Raw genomic sequence first — 20,740 nt, 5'->3', positions numbered from 1 at the left:
AAATACTCCCCCTTGCTTGGCATATGATTAAGCCATAGCTTAAATTAAAAAAAAAAAAATACCAAAAGGTGCTGCTGTCAGCAGGGTGAACTAGCTTCTACTCTGTGGAGTAGATCTTTATTTCCTAAATAAAACTTGCTTTCACTTTATTCTGCCTGCTAGTTCTTGAAGTCTTTTTTACATGAAGCCCAGGACCCACTTGAACGCTGGGTGATTCCCAGCATCGGGAATTATTAAATATTAATTCTTTCCTGTGCCAGGAGGAATGAATTGATGAATGAACGAACCCCCTCCCACCATTTTATTTTCCCAGAGAGGAAATTAAGGAGCAGAAGGTGCAGGGACTTCTTCAAGTTTTTGCACAAATTAGTGACTAGGAGAAGCATTAAAAGGCACGTGGGTTAACAATCAATCACCACTTTCCTGTAGGGAACCTGGGGCTGGGGGTGGCATGCGGGAGGGGTCACAATCACACCAGAGCAGTGACATTATCCTCATCTCTGACAAGGTTTCGGCACAAATTCAGGTGAAACAGGGAAAGGAGCAGGGGAAAGAGCTAGGGGACTCTGAGAAGAGAATAAGCAGCTTTTATTAATCTCCCCTGTGTACAAAGCACCTCCACGGACATCAAGAGGTAGGAGAGGGAGAAGAAACCAACCATGGCGCAGGAGGGAAAACGTACACAACAGCTCCGGACCACACGGCAAAGAGTCCCAAGTCAACACTCTTTAGTGCAGCCCAGTGGGGAAGCCTCGCTCAGACTGGCACGTGGGAAGGGCAGGCCTCCGAATCAGGGCTTGAAGCATGTGACAGGCCAAGGGGCAGGGACTGGTGGGAGGAAGGGATGAGCAGTCTAAGTTGCAGAGACACTTGGCTCCCTGCTTCCTCCTGCCACCAAACTGTTTTCCATCTGGGCTGTATCATTTTACATTTCTACCAGCAATGTAAGAGGTTTCTAATTCCTCCACATCCTCGCTAACACTTGTTACTGTCTGTCTTTTTTATTTTAGCCATTCTAATTAATGTATATTTAGTTGTTCTTTTCTATTTTTTAAGAATTTGTCAAACTGTTTATCAGAGTACCTGTGCCATTTGACATTCTCACAAACAATATATGAGAGGCCCAGTTTCTCCACATCCAAGCATTCAAGAATTTTGTGTTGCCGATGTGTTCTTTATTTTTACTGTTCTAATAGGTGTATAGGGATATCTCATGGTGGTCTTAGTTTGCATTTCCCTAATGATGGAAATAATGATGTTTAACATATTTTCATGTGTTTATTTGCCATTGGTATATCCTATTCAATGAAATGTCTCCAAATCTTTTGCATATTTTCTAATTAGATTAGTTTTTTGTTTATTTGTTTGTTTTACTATAGAGTTTTGGTTTTGTTGGTAGTAGCTTTTTGAGTTTTTCTTTCTTTTTTTTTTTCCTGAGGCAGAGTCCAGCTCCTTTGCCCTGGCCAGAGTGTAGTGGCACGATCATAGCTTACTGCAGTTCAAACTCCTGGGCTCAAGCAATCCTCTCACCTCAGCCCTCCGGAGGAGGTAGGACCACAGGCGTGCACCATCACACCTGGCTAATTTTTAAACTTTCTTGTAGAGACAGGGTCTTGCTATGTTGTTCAGGCTGGTCTCGAACTCCTGGGCTCAAGCAGTCCTTCCACCTTAGCTTCCCAAAGTGCTGAGATGAGCATGGTAGCATGAGCTACCATGCCTGGTCGCCATAGAGTTTTAAGAGTTCTTTACATATTTTAGATACAAATCCTGTAATAGATATGTGATTTGCAAATATATTTTTCCTATCTATAGCTTGTCTTTTTGTCCTCTTTTTTTTTTTTTTTTTTTTGAGACAGAGTCTCGCTTTCTTGCCCAGGCTAGAGTGAGTGCCGTGGCGTCAGCCTAGCTCACAGCAACCTCAAACTCCTGGGCTCAAGCGATCCTGCTGCCTCAGCCTCCCGAGTAGCTGGGACTACAGGCACGAGCCACCATGCCCGGCTGATTTTTATATTATATATATTAGTTGGCCAATTAATTTCTTTCTATTTTTATGGTAGAGACGGGGTCTCGCTCAGGCTGGTTTTGAACTCCTGACCTTGAGCAATCCGCCCGCCTCGGCCTCCCAGAGTGCTAGGATTACAGGCGTGAGCCACCGCGCCCGGCTCTTTTTGTCCTCTTAACAGGATCTTTCACAAAATAAAAGTGTTTAGTTTTTATGAAGTCCAATTCATTGATTTTTTTTCTTTTATGAATCATATGCTGTCATAGCTAAGAACTCTTCATCAAATTCTAGGTCCTAAAGATGTTCTCCTATGTTTTCTTCTGAACATTTTATGGTTTTACATATTAAATTTAAATCTATGATCCATGTTGTGTTAATTTTTGTATACAGTGTGAAGTTTAAGTAAGGTTCTTTTTTTCTATTATTTTCTTTTTGTCTATCAACATCTAATTGTTCAATCACCATTTACTGAAAGGAATAATTCCTCTGTTTTTGAGACACATCTACACCCCATATACCAAAAGTGTCTGTTGCCACCAATTTCTGAAATTTTAGGGGATTCAATAGTATTAACTGTGTGGCTTTTGATTTTCCCCTCCTATGGTTTAGGAGTCAGTGCTCCTAGTCAGCGAAGTCAGTTACCACTTCCATCTGCTTTCCAGTGTCCCACACTTTGTGGCTGCTGTCCTTTCTCCTATTTTCTTTGTCCTTGAAGGTTTGTGGCTTTTTCTATTATTGGAGTTTCAGAAAAGAGTAAAAGTGAGTGAGTGTATGAGACAGAGAGAGAGAGAGAGAGAGTGTGTTTTCAAACCACCCCTTTTATTGGAAGTCTCTTAAGCCCTTTTCAAGCCTGGCTCTCCTGTTTTACTTTTACAATTTATGAATTTTTGTATATCCTTTCAATAAATTCCTTTTTTGTTTATCAGACAGAGCCTGTTTCTGTTCCTTACAACCAAGAACTCAGATACAATGAAAATGATTTACTTCAGGTGGGAAAAAGGAGAGATTCTGAAAATAGCTGACAAGATTAGCTGTTAATCACCTGCGGGGCCTGTAGGATTTCAGAAGGGACAAAAATGGTTTAAATTGTGGAGGGTAGGCTAGAGAATGCCTGTGCAAAAGATCCTCATATTCATTCTCCAAATTCTTAGTAATTAGTGAAGTCAGATTGTTGGCTTAATGAGCCCCTTGAGGTCTAAAATGTGTCTGGGGAGAGAAATGGAGGATACCAAATATACTTGTTTCCATTTTACCTTCCACATGGGACTGAGGTTTAAAAAGTATCAATGGCGTAAATTCACACCTAACAGCTACAATGCACACTATCTGGGTCATGGGCACATTTACAACTTTGACTCAAACTGTACAAAAGCAAACTATGTAACCAAAATGTTTTTAACCCTGTAACCTTCTGACATAATAATAATAATAAAAACGCAATGTGGGAACAAGCAGAATTTAAAGTCTGGAACAGATTAAATGTAATAATGTATAAATGCCCAGTACCAATCTTCTGGTCAATATTCCACAAATGTTCACTCCTTTCCTCCTCTCCCATTCTTCCCAGACAGAGACTATTTAGTTTACTCCCAAATTCATATTTTCTTCTTCCTGGACACATTGCTAGACTATATTCCCCACACCTCTTGCAACCAGATGGATCCATGGGACTGAGTTCTGACCAATGGAATGTGTGTGGGAGTTACGAACACCTCCTCTGGATCTGGCCCCTAAATCTCCCCTTGAGATTCTCCAGGTTCTCTCCTCCCTCATCTGCAGCCAGATTCAGAGGATTCACTAAGAACTCCAAGTCTCCAAGGAAAGGCAGAGCTTCTAGATGAATGCATGAAGTCTCTGAGAAACAGAGTTCCTGCCTCCCTCTCTGACCCACACGGACTATGATACGAGGTGAAATAAGCTTTTATCATGGTAATCCACTGACATTTGGGGATTGTTAGTTACAGCACTTAGGCTACCCTAAATAATCCTGCTTTGTCTTTGGAGAAATTGCCTTTCCCTCCTGGGTCTCAGTTTCTCCATCTGAAAATGAGGGGTTTAGAGTGGGTAGTCTCCTGGTTGCCATTCTGCTATAACATTCCATTTATAAATTGTTGGTTATTATTTCCAAGTGGTTAAAAACTCTACAAGGACTAATTGTAGAATATCTCAACTATAATAAAGACTAAATCTCTACTTCATAGATGAGTTGTGTTCTAGAAGTTCAGGTATGAGTCCCTGGTTGGACATTGTTTCTATGACAACATAGATTTAATTTTAAAAAATATACAGACATTCCTGCTTAATCTTCAGTTCTGTGGCCCCCTGAGCTCTACACTGGAGGCAGTGAGTGGGAGCAGAGGCTCTGGGTGTGCCTGGAGAGGGACAGAACGAGAGGGTAGGATGGGCTGTACCATGGGCCAGATGCTAGCTGTGCAAGGTTCTCTTGAGAGGAAGTAGAAACCATTATATGTGTGAGTCATTCCAAATTAGATATTTCCAATTTCCAATCCTATATCTACCTTTTCCCCCCCTGTCTGGGGACAGATTCTTGCACTGTTGCTCAGGCTAGAGTGCAGTGGGGTGATTACAGCTCACTGTAACTTCAAACTCCTGGGCTTAAGCAATCCTCCTGCCTTAGTCTCTCAAAGTGTTAGGATTATACGTGTGTGCCACTGCACCTGGCCTACTTCTTCATTTTAACTATGCTTAGGTACATGTTCCATGCAGGTCAGAGATGGATTTACCATGAAGCTAATGAAAGTCAAGCTTTAGGGTCCTCATTCCCACTGAAGACCTTTCCAAGATCCTCGCAATGTGTTCATGAGATCATTTGTTTTGTAAAATTTGAAAAAGTACGATACTGTTTATTTCCACTTTGTATTTATTTGTTTTTTTAAAATGTTGGCCAATTAATTTCTTTCTATTTTTTTTGGTAGAGACGGGGTCTCGCTCTTATTCAGGCTGGTTTCAAACTCCTGACCTTGAGCCATCCACCCGCCTCAGCCTCTCAGAGCTAGGATTATAGGTGTGAGCCACCGCGCCCGGCCTTATTTGTTTTTTTGAGACAGAGTCTTGCTCTGTCACCCAGGATGGAGTGCAGTGACATCATCACAACTCACTGCAATCTCAAACTCCTGGGCTCAGGTGATCCTCCTGCCTCAGCCTCTCAAGTAGCTGGGACAACAGGTGTGCACCTTGAAGTCCAGCTAATTTTTCTGTTTTTAGGCCAGGTGTGATGGCTCATGCCTGTAATCCAAGCACTCTGGGGGGCCAAGGCGGGTGGATCATTTGAGCTCAGGAGTTCAAGACCAACCTGAGCAAGAGCAAGAGCAAGACCCCGTCTCTACTAAAAAAAAAAAAAAAAAAAAAAAAGAAAGAAAGAAAGAAAGAAATTAGCTGGACAGCTAAAAATATATATATAAAAGCTGGGCATGGTGGCACATGCCTGTAGTTCCAGCTACTAGGGAGGCTGAGGCAGAAGGATCACTTGAGCCCAGGAGTTGGAGGTTGCTGTGAGCTAGGGTGACGCCATGGTACTCTAGCCTGGGCAACAGAGTGAGACTATCTCAAAACAAAACAAAAACAAATTTCTGTTTTTAGTAGAGATGGGGTCTCACTCTTGCTCAGGCCGGTCTCAAAGTCTTTTATTTTCACATTGACTTCCCTTCCTTCACATCTCTCCTTGTGTTAGATGGCACTAGAGGGGCCACAGGCATTTGGGGGATTCAGCTGAGGAGAAGTTTAGTTGGGAATCCACTCCATTTCAGATCTATTCACATGGCTTACAGTCACATCCATGCATAGTTATCACCTGCCTTCTAGAAATACTTTTATCCACCTACCACGCTGACTCACTTGGTGTTGTGACCAGTAAGTACAGAGCCAGAGATCAAATCAAGATATAAATGTGTCCTACAGCACCTAGCAAGGAAATATGTGGGAATGGAGGAGAATCAAGGTTTGAAAACAAATGAGGCCACAAGCTAGTCTGAAGACAATTATTCCCATCATCAGCCATGTAAAAATATAAGAAGATTCTGTATCTTACTGACACCAGTGAAAATGAGTTTTGTCCTGTCAGCAATATATTCAATAATACAGCATATATAATTATAAATGCATCATGCATTCTTTTATCAGAATTCCTATGTTTAAATTTTTTGATGACTTGACACAAATTACTGATATCAATGCAGATAATAAAAAACTTACAATGTACCATTCATAATGAGGTTTTCTAAGACAAATGGGCTAAGAAACAGTCAATTTGGAGAGTATATCTAACATTATCTTTTGCACAAGAAAATCTAAAATGCTCTGAAATCTTGCAGCTCATGGATGAAAGAAATTTGATCAAGATTTTCCCCCAATTTGATAACACAGCTAAAAATTTACATGACATTGGCAATAACAACTTGCATCTAAAATAAATTTTTTTAACTATCAAATAATGAAAGACAAATTTGATCTACTGTGCTAAGATTGAATTATCTTTCTTGTCTCTCTCTCTCTCTAAAATGGTATTATCAAATTATTGCCATGTGAAGAACCAATCAAAGAGCATGCAGCCAAAAATGTAAGAAAAAAGTAATATTTAAGTGTGACTGGTGTTTAATTAATCAAATTATTATGGGAATTTTTGTGATATTTGTGGTAGTCAGTTTTTCAAATTTTGTAATTTATTGTGATTTCTCATTATAAATAAATATTCTCTTTCATACGTATATTTATATTTGTAATATGGTGGGGTTTTTTTCTTAAAAAGGTACTTCTGCCCCTATCTCTCTGCCCCCAGAATTATGTAAACAATCAGGCTCCACAAAATCTGGTTGACCAGAGCACAGCACAAGCTCTTAGGAGCTGCTACAGTTATTTGAGGGGTTGGGGCTGGCTATTCAGGCCACAGGCCCAGGAGCTGAGCACTGCCAAAGTCACCTAGGCTAATAAGGCTCTGAAAAATGGACAGGTTAGAAAAGTCACCAAAGTGAGTAAAATTAAACTGCCTCTTTATGGGGTTACCTCTGAGGCACTTTAGGTCACCAGTAATGTTACCAGGCCCACACCTATCTTTGCTTCTGCAGAAACCCTAGCATCAGGAGAAACCTGCCATTCATTCTGCCATTCACCCTCTGGGGCTGTTGCCTATTTTTCTTCTAGTTAACAGTGTTTCAAGAACTCAAAAGGTGCCATGTCCCCAATAAAATTAAACCCTTTTACTGACAAAAATGTATACACTGGTTTAAACAAACAAAAAAGTCTTTACAAAAGCAAGGCGATTCTGGGTCCTTGAAAATTAAGGATTGTCAATTGTGTTAGCATCACCTAGTGACAAAAAATGGGTAAGTTCGGCTCACCAAAATCATTTAAAAACTGGGAAGAGAAATGGAGATGCTTCCCCCTCCCTCCCTTTTCTGGAAGCTGTGCTGAGTACTGTGGTTTATTCAATTCCATTGAGACTTTCAGTTATTAACTTATGTCCCCAAATCTTATAAGAAAATAGTGATAGCGCAAGTCAGACAGAGATGAAAGAATGAATAATTCTGCTGACCCTTGCTGACTCTGTTGAATATTCTGGGCCATCCTGGCTTCTGGTTTGAACCTGCTACCTAGGCTGACGCCTCAATTTCTCTTATCACCAGCTCTTTCTTTCTTCTTTTTTTTGAGACAGAGTCTCGCTTTGTTGCCCAGGTTAGAGTGAGTGCCGTGGCATCAGCCTAACTCACAGCAACCTCAAACTCCTGGGCTCAAGCGATCCTTCTGCCTCAGCCTCCCGAGTAGCTGGGACTACAGGCATGTGCCACCATGCCTGGCTAATTTTTTGTATATATATTAGTTGGCCAATTTTCTTTCTATTTATAGTAGAGACAGGGTCTCACTCTTGCTCAGGCTGGTTTCGAACTCCTGAGCTACAGCAATCCGCCCGCCTCGACCTCCCAGAGTGCTAGGATTACAGGCCTGAGCCACCGCGACCAGCTCCAGCTCTTTCTTTTTTTCTTTCTTTCAAGAGACAGGGTCTTGCTTTGTTGCCCAGGCTGAAATCAGTGGCTATTCATAGGAGCCATCACAGCACACTGCAGCCCCCAACTGGTGACCTCAAGCGATTCTCTCTCCCCAGCATCCTGAGTAGCTGGGACTACAGACTTGCACCACTGTCCCTGGCTCAACTCTTCTTTTTTCCCAGTCTCTGGCTCAGCTCGCACTTCGCCTAGCTCCATTCCACCACGTCTGTTTCATTTCAGCTCCCTTCCATCTTAATTTCCCCCAAACAGACCTAGCTTTAGTTGCCTACTTGCATCCTCTATTGAATTTTCATTCAACAAATATTTGTTGAGCATCTTTGTGGAAGGCATCATGGTAAGCACAGGGGACTCAAAGTTGAGAATAATAACAGTGTTTCAAGCACACCCTCTGGAGCCAAACTGCCTGGGTTTGAAGCTTAGTACGATCATTTATCACTGCCAGACCTTGGTCAAATTACTAACTTCGTTGTGCACCAGTGTCCTTGCTAATACATATAAAAGGCTTAGAAGGGTGCCTGGTGCCTGGTAAGCATTCTTTAAGTGCAGACTCTTAAGGCATAGTCCTTGCCTTTCAAGGAGCTCACGGTCTACCGTTACCCTGTCTGCCTGTCGCTCCCGGCAGGGAGGGCTGTCTGAGTCTTCCGGCATCTCAAGTGACCAGGAGCTCCTCACCGGGTGCAAGTTTTTGCGCCACAGTTTCACTGTGTGATCCCCGACAAGTAATTTCTCCTCTCTGGGTCTCATTTTCTGCATTTGTAAAGAAAGAAAGTTAGACCAAAATTGATTTCCGAGATCCCGACAAACTACTTGTTCCGTGTCAAGTGGCCCAAGTTTCAAACTATGTCAGCTTGGGCAAGACGCTTAACCTCTCAGTGCTTGCTTCCTCCCTGTAAAAAAAAGTCGATGATATTACTAATCCCTCCCCCCCCCCAGGATTGTGAGGAGAGTTTCAATAAAATAACGCAAGCCCCGGCTGCCTGGCACACCTGGAACGCTCAGAGCAAGCCAGCCCTCCCGCTCCACCGCACATTCCGACCCGCCCGCCTACGCCATTCGGAGGGCTGGCACCGCCCCCGCCCTCGCCCTCGCCAGCCGCAGGTTTCCGGCTTCCGGTTCCGCCGGGGCTCAGAGGTGGGGCTGAGGCTAATGGCGGCGTCCGTGAAACTGGCTGAGGGGGTAGTTAAGGAGGCCGCTGCGGAAGAGAACCCGCGAGTTCTGGAACCTGGGGCTGCCCCCTTCGGAAATTTCCCTCATTATTCCCGCTTCCACCCTCCGGAGCAACGGCTCCGCCTTCTGCCCCCGGAGCTGCTTCGACGGCTCTTCCCTCCTCAGAGTCCCGAGACGAGGCCGATCCTGGGGCTCGACGTGGGGTGTAACTCCGGGGTGAGTGAGGGGGGAGGGATCGGAGCACTGGGAGCCAAGCGGTTGGCTGCCTCCACGTTCGCTGTGGTTCTGGCCGGGGCGCAGCATCGCACCCACCAAAACTTTCCCAAAATGAGTATAAATCGTAGCGTGGACCAATCCAGGGCTGCTGCTACCTGTCCGCCAGGGCCCCACTACCGTCTCTCTTAGGAATCTTGGGGAGGAATCTTTCTCAGCTACGTTCCGAATTCTTGCGTCCCCATCTCAGCCTTCGCTGCCGTCAGGGCCAGACCCCAGGTGGGGAGGATCACTGTATCAGGAGTAGCCCCTGTGCGGCGGACCTGGCGACCTTGCTGGGGAGAGGGGACTTTCAGAGACCCACGTTTGGGAGCTTGGGATTGGAATTGGTTTACTGAGAGAGGAGCCAGGGTTGACAGAATCGTGTGGTGAGTCAAACCTCACCACAGGTCTGACAAGCAGGTTTCGATAAGATGGGGCTTGCTCTGTTCCTCGCCTTCCTGGTAAATGACACCTGTTATCGCCCTGGACTCCTTTCTTCTTCCTCTAAGGTCTGAGATATCCAGAAAAAGATAGTGAGTTTACCAGCATATTACTTACTGGAAAATACTGCGCTAGGCTACTTTGCTATACCTTTTTGGCTGTAACTTTCAACTATACATCTACTGTCAGTGTCAGTATTAAGACTCATAAGTGTCAGAATTAAGACTCGTGTGTGCTGTACAGTGCTGGATGGACCTGGAGCCAGATGCATATTTTTTTAAAAAGCAGTGAGTTGATGCAGTATAATGGAGAGGACAGCATTCTGCCACAGGAGTGGAGGAGGGAGGCACTACCACTCTTCTTACCACAAAGTATTATTATACATATTATAGTCAAACCACATAGAAAATAACGAAATGTCTCCCTCACACCTATTTGTTGCCACTGGGATAGGCTAGCGGAGCAGGCAGTCTGACCCTAGGTTACAAATGCTTCCAAAGTTAGTACCCTCAGTCCACTCCCTTCATCACCCCAGCCCTTCTAGAAGCTGGAGGAGGTGTGGTGAATTTTACTTTGGTAGAAGAGTCTCTAGTGGACAACTGAAGACCTTGAAGGACACAGCTGACAGTGGGAGGGGGACATTTGGATACTGTCTTAAACACTAGAATGAGCAGATGGGTGGGTGTCTGGGTGTCCTCTGCAAACATTCTCCACTGTAATGATATAGAAAATCAGAGGGTAAAAGCATTGAAAAAAGAGAGACTGGGCTTAAGGCTTGGGATTTCATGAAAGGCATTAGGAAACTAGAGATTTTAAAGATGAGAGTAGCATGTATATACATTAGAGGCAAAGACATAGTTGGCAGTAGTTCCCAAACCTGGCTGTATGTTGAGGGAGCTTTCTATTTTGTACTTTGTAAAAAATGCTTGTAGTTGATAAAACAAAAAAATTCAAAATACAAAAGGGTATATAGTAAAAAGTAACTCTACTCCCAACCCTAAATCCTCCTTTTCCCCCACACAGTGGCATTACTGTTTGTATAATAATTTCTTGTATATTTGTCCTGTGTGTTTACCAGTAATTATGTATATATAAATATCATCCTTCTTTTAGTTTTACAGTAGTAGTACACTGTTTTGCAACTGCTTTTCATTTAATAACTCAGATTATTCATGTCAGTGCATTGTTTTTTTAACAGCTTCATATTTCACTGTATAGATGTGCCATAATTTATGTGTGCTTTTTTCCAACTTTAAAAACTTTCAGGGCCCACTTTAGACCTACTGAATCAGTTTCTCAGAGAATTGGGCCCTCAAGTTGTATTTTCTCCTTTAATCTTCTGTAGACTATAGGATTGGGGAATTGAGGGTGGAGGGGAATGAAGAGATGTGGCGGAGAAGGCACTGATGTGCGGAAGTGATCAAACATGGGGCCACACCCATGATCAAATAGGAGGAACAAGATAGAGAAGAAGTAAATAGGCAGGCGGAGAGATAATTAAGCAGCATGGTCAAGGGCCTTGCTACTCAAAAGTGTGACCCTTCAACTACAGCACTGGCATGATTTGGCAGCTTATTAGAAATATTGAATTTCAGCCATCACCCCAGATCGACTAAATCAGCATCTTTATTTTAACAAGATCCCTAAGTGATTGGTATGACCATTAAAGTTTGAGAAGCCTGAGTAGAGGAAAGAACCTAATATAGCCTAAGACCTTGCCATGTACTATGTGACATTAGACAAGTAAGTCATTGTGAACTATGCCACACATACAGAAAAATACATAAAACACAAACCTATAATTTATGAATTATAATAAAGCAAAAACCTTTATGACCACTGTTCAGGTCAAGACTAAAACATCAGCACCCCAGCAGTCCTCCATATGCCTTTTCCTGTTCATAAATATATCCTATATCCACCCAGAGGTAACAACAGGCCTGACTATTATTATCATTTCCTTGCTTTTCTTTAAAGTATACTGTTTATCTTCCCTAAACAATGCAGTTTAATTTTACCCATTTTTGAACTTCTTATAGGTGGAAGCTCATCATATATTTCCTTTTGTGGCTTGCCTTTTTTTTTTTTTGAGACAGAGTCTTGCTCTATTGCCTCGGATAGAGTGCTGAGGCGTCATCCTAGCTCATGCAACCTCAAACTTGTGGGCTCAAGTGATCTTCCTGCCTCAGCTTCCCCAGTAGCTGGGACTATAGGTGTGCACCACCACACCCAGCTAGTTTTTTCTATTTTTGTAGAGACAGGGTCTTGCTTTTTGCTCAGGCTGGACTTGAACTCCTGAGCTCAAATAATCCTCCTGCCTTGGCCTCCCAGAGTGCTAGGATTATAGTCATGAGCCACTGCGCCCAACCTTGTGGCTTGCTTTTTAACTCAGCATTATATATTTGTGAGAATCACACATGTTGTTGCACTGAGCTGAGTTCTTTTGTCTTTAACTGCTATTTAGTATTCTATCTTAAGCTATTTAGTATTCTGTCTTAATGATTATACCATATTGATTTGTCCATGCTATTATTTTTGGACATCTGAGTGCTTTCCATTGTGTGTTTTCTTCTCCTGTACAAATGGCATAAATATTTTCCTCACACAATTGTTAAGCAAATCAGATACTAAATAGGAAAATGCCTTGAAAAATACTATATATAACAACACAAATTTGAGTTAGTTATAGTGGTTATAGAAGTCAAAGTTAGAGAAAGGAGACTGACTTGTTTAAAAGTCAAAAAGGTGCTAAGTGGTAAAAATCACAAATCAATGGATTTGGCTGGAAGGAGGTCAACACTGACTTTTAGGAGTGATGGCTACAGATACAGAATAAGTCTCAGAAGAAGGTGGCAAAGCATAAGACAAGTAGTTAAAATTGAAGCTGGAGAGTGAGAGCCAAATGAGGACTTTTTGGAATCCAGACTTTCCAACCACAGGTCTGACAAGCAGGTCTCAATAAGATGGGGCTTGCTCTGTTCCTCGCCTTCCTGGTAAATGACGCCTGTTATCACTCTGGACTCCTTTCTTCTTCCCCTAAGGTCTGAGATACCCAGAAAAAGATAGTTTACCAGCATATTACTTACTGGAAAATACTGCTCTAGGCTACTTTGCTATACCCATTTGGCTGTAACTTTCAACTATACATCTACTGTCAGTGTCAGGGAAGATACAGAGATGATGCATTACAGCCTGTAACCCCTGGAGGGCACTGAGAGCCTGCTCTGTGGAAAACTTTTTATACAACCTCCTTAGATTATGGTTTAAGGGCCCCACATCCTATAAAGCCAGAGGTAACTGGCATTCTGAGTGGGAGGATGAGAGATATAGTTTTCTCTTCCATTCACTGGTTGAGAGTTGCAATGACAAAGCTCTTTTGGATTCCTCTAGGATCTGAGTGTGGCTCTATACAAACACTTCCTTTCCCTACATGATGGGGAGACCTGCTCAGATGCCTCAAGAGAACTCCGTCTCCTCTGCTGCGACATAGATCCAGTCTTGGTGGAACGAGCTGAAAAAGAATGTCCTTTTCCAGATGCCTTGACCTTTATCACCCTGGACTTCATGAATCAAAGGACCCGGAAGGTTCTCTTGAACTCTTTCTTAAGCCAGTTTGGACGTTCAGTTTTTGACATTGGTTTCTGCATGTCAATAACCATGTGGATTCATCTAAACCATGGGGACCATGGCCTATGGGAGTTCCTGGCCCATCTTTCCTCCCTCTGCCGCTATCTCCTTGTGGAGCCGCAGCCCTGGAAGTGTTATAGGGCAGCTGCAAGGCGTCTCCGAAAGCTGGGACTCCATGATTTTGACCACTTCCACTCTCTTGCCATCCGAGGTGATATGGCCAGTCAGATTGTGCAGATCTTAACCCAGGACCATGGCATGGAATTAGTATGTTGCTTTGGCAACACCAGTTGGGACCGAAGCCTTCTGCTCTTTAGGGCAAAACAAACCACAGAGACTCATCCAATCCCTGAATCACTGATGGAAGAGGGGAAAGAAAAGAACAGATTAAGATTCTGGAGGCAGTGAGATGGGAGGGCAGGAAGACCAGGAAAGAATTATCAAAAGGGTCTTACATTGAGAATGATGTTTACTCTCCTTAACTCTTTAACAATCAAGCATCCTCAAAACCTGGCAGAAGCTCTTGACAAAATGTCCAAGGCCTGTAATTGAAATAATCAGTATCCGTTCCCCATTGTTTAGAACAATTCCTGAGGAAAGTGAATCTGTGGAGTACTAAGCTAGGCAGTAAGCTGTCTGGATTGAGATGGCCTAGAAAAGTAAGTGATCCTGGTTGTTGGACATGGGAGGAGCTGCTTTGGGGGTTTATTTATAAAGATTAGACCAGGCTAGCCTTAGTATGTATCAGTTCCCATGGCTCCTTAAATCTGATCTAGTTTCTTCAGGCTTCTGTACTTACTAGGCCTATGTTTGGGCAAACTCACGGTACAGTCTGGAATGTGAAGAGTCACTGGCCTGGCTAAAGGAAGGGGTTAATAGGAAAAGCATGTTATCTCTCTAAAGCAGGTCAAGTCTCCAACATGCCCAGGCTTGGCACAGCAGTTACAGATACTAGGCAAGATGCATTAACTACCATTTAAAAGATGTTTAAAAGATTTAAATTATGAACCCAGAGATAGTGATTCAGCTCTGGAATGGGGCTTAGGAATCTGTTTTCTTTTGTGGTATTGCATTCTTTTATTTACCATTTTATGGTAAATTTTAACCATTTTTAAGTGTATAATTCTGTGACATTAAGTACATTCACAGTGAGGAATCTGTTTTTAACAGGCACCCCAGATGATTCTGATGCAAGCAGGGGTAGACCACACTTTGAGTACTTAGGATTCCCTCCAGCCCACCTCTGTATAATTTTCCTGGGGTGAGTTCTTCCCCATGATTTTTTAAAATTAATTATTTTTAAGAAAGACTTCTAGATGCCCCCATGGTTTTAACAGCTACCTACAACCTAAATGAGCCCCAAATACCAAATATATTGGTAGCCTCACATCCATGGTTCCAGACTAATATTTTTCCTGTTTTGTAATTATATCCCCTAGATATTAATAGTTCTTTGGCACCTCAAAGTCAACATATCCTAAAAGCAAACTCATTCCCTCATGCCAAACCTAATCATATCTCATTGATAGCATTCACTTATTGCTCAAGCTAGAAACTTGAGCTGCTGCTTTCCTCACTTATACTCCCCACATTGAAATAGTCAAAAAGTCCAGGCCAGGCGTGGTGGCTCTCGCCTGTAATCCTAGCACTCTGGGAAGGTGAGATGGGAGGATTGTTCAAGGTCAGGAGTTCAAAACCAGCCTGAGCAAGAGTGAGACCCCGTCTCTACCAAAAATAGAAAGAAATTAATTGGCCAACTAACATATATAGAAAAAATTGGCTGGGCATGGTGGCGCATGCCTGTAGTCCCAGCCACTCGGGAGGCTGAGGCAGTAGGATTGCTTGAGCCCAGGAGTTTGAGGTTGCTGTGAGCTAGCTGAGGCCACGGCACTCACTCTAGCCTGGGCAACAGAGCAAGACTCTGTCTCAAAAAAAAAAAAAGTCCAGCAAATTCTATCAATTACATAAATCCCATTTATTCCATCCATGTGGCTAGTGCCTATCAGGGAATTCTATGTTAAGTCATCTGCCCTCCAGTCCATTCTCTGCCTTGCAGCCACAGTTTACTCATCTGTACAACTGAAATAACACCACCTTCCTTTTCCTGTGCCCAAATGAGCTAAAGGATGTGAATGTATTAGAGTGTTAGACAAAAATAAGGTGTTATTATATACTCTGTAAGCATACCATAGACCACAACTGTGCTTGTTAGACGAAAGGCTTATGAGAAAAATATTTCATCTTGTAGAAGAAAACATACATCTTACTATCTCTAATAATTTTTAGGATGAGTTAGTAAAAAGGAGTTTAGCTTCAGTGCTACAAATCATTTTAAAGGAAACAATTTTGAGAGGGAGGGATACAGAGCCAACAGAAATGAGGCCAGTTTATGATGGTCTCAGAGTGATCACAGTGGTTACAGAGCTGAATTTACCCACATTTCTCTAGATCTTAATTTAGGAACACTTTGAAACCTTGTGACCTTGCTGGGTTCTGTCTCCTACCACCTTTCACCAATGCAGTGCAAAGAAATGTATATGGAGCTGTGGTAGGCTGAATAATAGTCCCCAAGATGTCCACATTGTAATCCCTGAAACCTGTGAATGTTACCATAGATAGCAAAAGGGACTTTGCAGATATGATTAAGGATCTTGAGATGGTGAAATTAACTTAGGTGATCAGAATGGACCCTAAATATAATCATAAGTATCCTTATAAGAAACAGGCAGAGGGAGATTTGACCCACAGTAGAGATGTAATAATAGAAGCAAGAAGTTAGAGTGATCTGAGGAAGGGCTGCAAGCCAAGGAATGCAGGTAGCTTCGGGAAGTCAAAAAAAGGCAAGGAAATATGTTCTCCTTGGGAGCCTCCAGAAGGAACACAGCCCTACCAGCACCTTGATTTTAGATTTCTGACTTTCAGAACTATAAGGAAATAAATTTGTGTTGTTTTAAACCACTAAGTTTGTGATGATTTGTTTCAGCAGTAACAGGAAGCTAACATAGGGACTCTGACTACAGTGAGACTGGCTTACGTGTCAAGTGGCACCTGTCCCAAACAACTTAGTGGCAGAAAATGGCCCCAGCAACCAAAAGGATACCCAGAGGCTTCATTTACATGGTTAACTTAAAAATCTTCAACAACTAAAAGCTTTGGGAGATGCTTTAGCATCTGAACTTGATCTCTTCTCTAGTAACATTCTATTGGCTGAGCAGTTACCTGACCTGTTGGGAGGAACCGTTTTATTTCAAGTCTGTGCAGTCAGTTTCAAAGAAGATATGTCATTAGTGCTCATAAAGATGAGGCCCTGGTACCAAGTAGGTAATAGCTACATAATAGTCTGTGAGAGCCCTTGGAGACAGTGAGAATCTTTGGCTCCAAGAAAAGAATATCTTATTTATCTTCACACCAGCCTAATTTAGGAACCAACACCAAGTGTGATGAAACTTCTTGAGGGACAATCAATAGAGACTGGTCCTGGATATACTTGAACATTTAAAAATATATATTTTATGTAATCTATTATCTCCAAAATACTACATTTCAACATGTAGTCTATAAAAATAAAATACATCATTTTTATACTAAATATTCAAAATCTGTTGTGCATATTATACTTAAAATTCATCTCAATTTGGACCAGCCATACTTCAGATGCTCATTAACCAGCCACATGTGGCTAATGCATGCACTTTCATGGAAAATCAGGAAATATTTTATCAAATTCCTTCCACATATCTAGTATGGTCTTAGCTGCTATGGGGAGTAGGGGAAAAGTAGATTAAACCACCCCAGACTTCCAAAAGTAAGATTTGATTCATTCAGTAAATATGTTAAAGTTGAGAAAAGGAGAGGCTCATATAAGGTAATAAGCAATCTTGTGAGCTTTAGAAAAGGAAAATCTTTGTGGGCAGCAATGGGCATGGAAGCCTTTTCTGTGGGACTTGAGCTATCCCTGAAAGGAATACAGCTTTTGGAACAGTAGACAAGTGGAAAAGACCATTCCCTGTGAACCTGGAGAAAGGAACCTCTTGGCAAGGGTGTTTTGTACATGTAGAACAGACAAGACTGGTCTAGAAATGGATATGTTATTCTGGGCAGTGGTGGGAAATAACAGTGATCTTTGCCATTAACTAGATTTTAGATGGAATATCTGTAAGTAAAAAGAAAACTATAAACATACTAGAGAATACAGCTCATTTTAAAAATTGGCATACTCGGGGGGGAGGGGAAAAAAATTGGCATACTCTCCAAATAACAAAAAAACCCCTCAAAAGCCATAAAGGAAAAGATTGATAAATTTGACCACATAAGGCAAAAAAGAAAAAAACCAAAATCCAATAAAGTTGCATGACAAACTACCAACTAGGAAAGCTACGCAACGCTTGTGAAATACAAAGGGCTAATTTCATTATAATATAAATAACTCATAAATCTATTTTAAAAGGCTTTCACAGAAAATAATGGCAGATAAACACCCCAAAACTTATTTAATCTTGTTAATTACATGCAAGTAAAACTGAAAAGAACATTTCATCACTTAGATTAGTATAATATTCACAAAGTTTTAAAACAGAGATGGTGAGAATGTAGGAAAATAGATATTCTTATGCCCTGTTAGTGGGAATAAAAATTAGCATGACTATTTTGGAAGGCAATTTGTCAATATTTATCAAAATATATACTGCACATACCTAGGAATTCCATTGCTAGGAATTTATGCTGTGGATATACTAAAATATGCAAGGAGGCCGAGCTCAGTGGCTCATGCCTATAATCCTAGCACTCTGGGAGGCTGAGGCAAGAGGATCCCTTGAGGTCAGGAGTTTAAGACCAGCCTGAGGAAGAGCAAGACCTCGTCTCTACTAAAAAAAAAAAAAAAAAAAAAAAAAAAAATTAGTCAACTAAAAATAGAAACAAAAAATTAGCCAGGCATGGTGGCTCAAGACTGTAGTCCCAGCTACTCAGGAGGCTGAGGCAGGAGGATCACTTGAGCCAAGGAGTTTGAGGTTGCTATGAGCTAGGCTGACGCCATGGCACTCATTCTAGCCGGGCAACAAAGCAAGACTCTGTCTCAAAAAAAAAAAAAAAAAAAAAATGCAAGGATATTGAGGGATAAGAAATAGAGAATGTTCCTGGATATACTGGAACATTTAAAAAAATATATTTTATATAATCTAGTATCTCCAAATGCAGTGTTATCCATTAGAATTAGTTGACAAAAGTGAAAAGATGGAAATAACCTAACTGCTTGTCAGTAGGAAATAAATAATGTGGTACAACCATAAATAGATTACTATGCAATTGTTAAAAAGAACAAGGTAAGGTGGGGGCAGTGGTGCGCACCTGTCATCTCAGCTACTTGGGAGGCTGAAGCAGGAGGATCACTTGAGCATTTGAGTCTGCCTGGGCAATGCAGCAAGGCAGCTTCTTCAAGGAAAAAAATTTTTTTTAATTAAAAAAAATTAATCTCAGCAACATTAGGAACTATACTCATCCCTTGGTATTCATGGGGAATTGGTTCCAGGACCCCTAAGGATACCAAAATCCTTGGATGCTGAAGTCCCTGGTGTAAAATGGTGTAGTACTCACATATAATCTATGCACTTTCTCCTGTATACTTAAAATCATCTCTAGATTACTTATGATACCCAATACAATGTAAATGCTATGTAAATAGTTGTTATACTGTACTTTAAAAAATTTGTATTTTTATTATTGTAGTGACTTTTTATTTATTTTTCTCTGATCTGCAGTTGGTTGAATCCAAGGATGTGGAACTCACCAATACCCAGGGCCAACTGTTGGTCTTTTTTGGAAGTTTCTTTCTCGGGCTCTGGTGTTAGCATTCATCCAGTTTTTTTTCTCCTTCTCTGGAGACCCCTCTCTAATGTTGGTGTTCCTTGGGGTTCTGTTCCAGCCCTTCTCCTCTCCTTGCGTGATCGCCTGTACTCCATGGCTTCACTTACCACCAGTGTTCTGATGACTTACAAATCTCTTATCCATAGTCCAAGATTCCTCTCTTGAATTTCAGAATTATTTATCCAACAGCCTATATTAATGCTTCCCAACCTTTGCCATGTCATAGCACACATAGAAAGTGATGGTGATTTCTATGCAGGATGATGCAATCCAGCATAACCAAGACTGCCCTCTGTCTCAGAGCTTGTGCTGCCCTGAGAATTGAGAAGACCAATATGCAGCACAGCTGTTGGGAAGCTCTGACCTCTTGGAGAGACATTTCTACATGATGCCTCCCACCCCTGGGGCATTTCAATGTCCTCTCTATCACCACAATCACTTTGGTAGTCCAAACCACATCATTTCTCATTTTTCTCCTCTGTTACTGGAAAAATCAGTTACTGGTGACTGCTAACATCAGTACTTTGTATGGTGTTTCCTGCTTCAACTATGTGGTCATTGATTCAGTGTTGGGCATCTTCATTCCTCAGAGGTTGACATTGTAGCCATTTAGCCACTGGACTACATTGATTGATAAACTGACCCCAGTTTAGAACTCCTGATATCAGAAGATGGTCAGGTTGGTAGCTAGCCTCTCAAAACATTTAATAATCTAGCTATTCTCCAGATTGGACTGACTCTGAGTGCAAACTTGTTTTTTTCTTTCTAAGAGACAGAGTCTTGCTCTGTTGCCAGCTAGCACACAGTAGCACAATCCTAGCTCACCTTAACCTCAAACTCCTGAGCTCAAGCAAGCTTCCCATCTCAGCTATGCATATGGATCAGCACTATGCATAGTTAGACCATACCACCAAACTGCTTTGTTACCAACAGCTTGCAGCTACCAAAGACCTAAGAGGCTTAGCTTGTTCTATAACACAGACGACTCAAGTAAGGAATAATATCTGATTAAATAGCACTGAGGAGCGAAAATGTCTTGAGCCTCATCAAAAGACAAAGGGATCGTGGAGCAATCGTAGTTACACTTCTTTCACCTCCTATCAGTGGGGATGAAAGTTTGTGAAGCATAGAGAATTTGCCAAAATCTAAACGCCTAACCTATAAAGTATGTAAGAACCTTTAAGGGGACAGGGTAAAAAAAATAAAAATAAAAAAACCTTTAAGTAAGGAGGGCAGGTACTTGCTCTACCCTTGTTCTGGCTGTGTTTATTAAACAAGGGTAAACATCTGAATGAAAAGTAAATCATCTAGATCTTCTGCTTACATCTAAAATTCAGTTATTTGGAAATATCCAAAAGTAGTTAGA

The 20,740-nt window shown here is 41.7% G+C and overlaps 1 protein-coding gene across 1 annotated transcript; it reads left to right on the top strand.

Moving 5' to 3' along the window:
• Positions 1 to 9,138: 9,138 nt before the first annotated feature.
• BCDIN3D (BCDIN3 domain containing RNA methyltransferase) lies at positions 9,139 to 16,474 on the top strand. The gene is made up of 2 exons (XM_012761836.3): positions 9,139 to 9,405; positions 13,276 to 16,474. The coding sequence occupies exons 1-2, from the start codon at positions 9,169 to 9,171 to the stop codon at positions 13,918 to 13,920; spliced, it is 882 nt and encodes a 293-aa protein (XP_012617290.1). The 5' UTR covers positions 9,139 to 9,168; the 3' UTR covers positions 13,921 to 16,474.
• The last annotated feature ends 4,266 nt before the right edge of the window (positions 16,475 to 20,740 follow it).

This window comes from Microcebus murinus, chromosome 10, assembly GCF_040939455.1.
Source record: "Microcebus murinus isolate Inina chromosome 10, M.murinus_Inina_mat1.0, whole genome shotgun sequence".
NCBI classification, from domain to species: domain Eukaryota; kingdom Metazoa; phylum Chordata; class Mammalia; order Primates; family Cheirogaleidae; genus Microcebus; species Microcebus murinus.
This window is presented reverse-complemented; position numbering and strand designations above follow the sequence as displayed.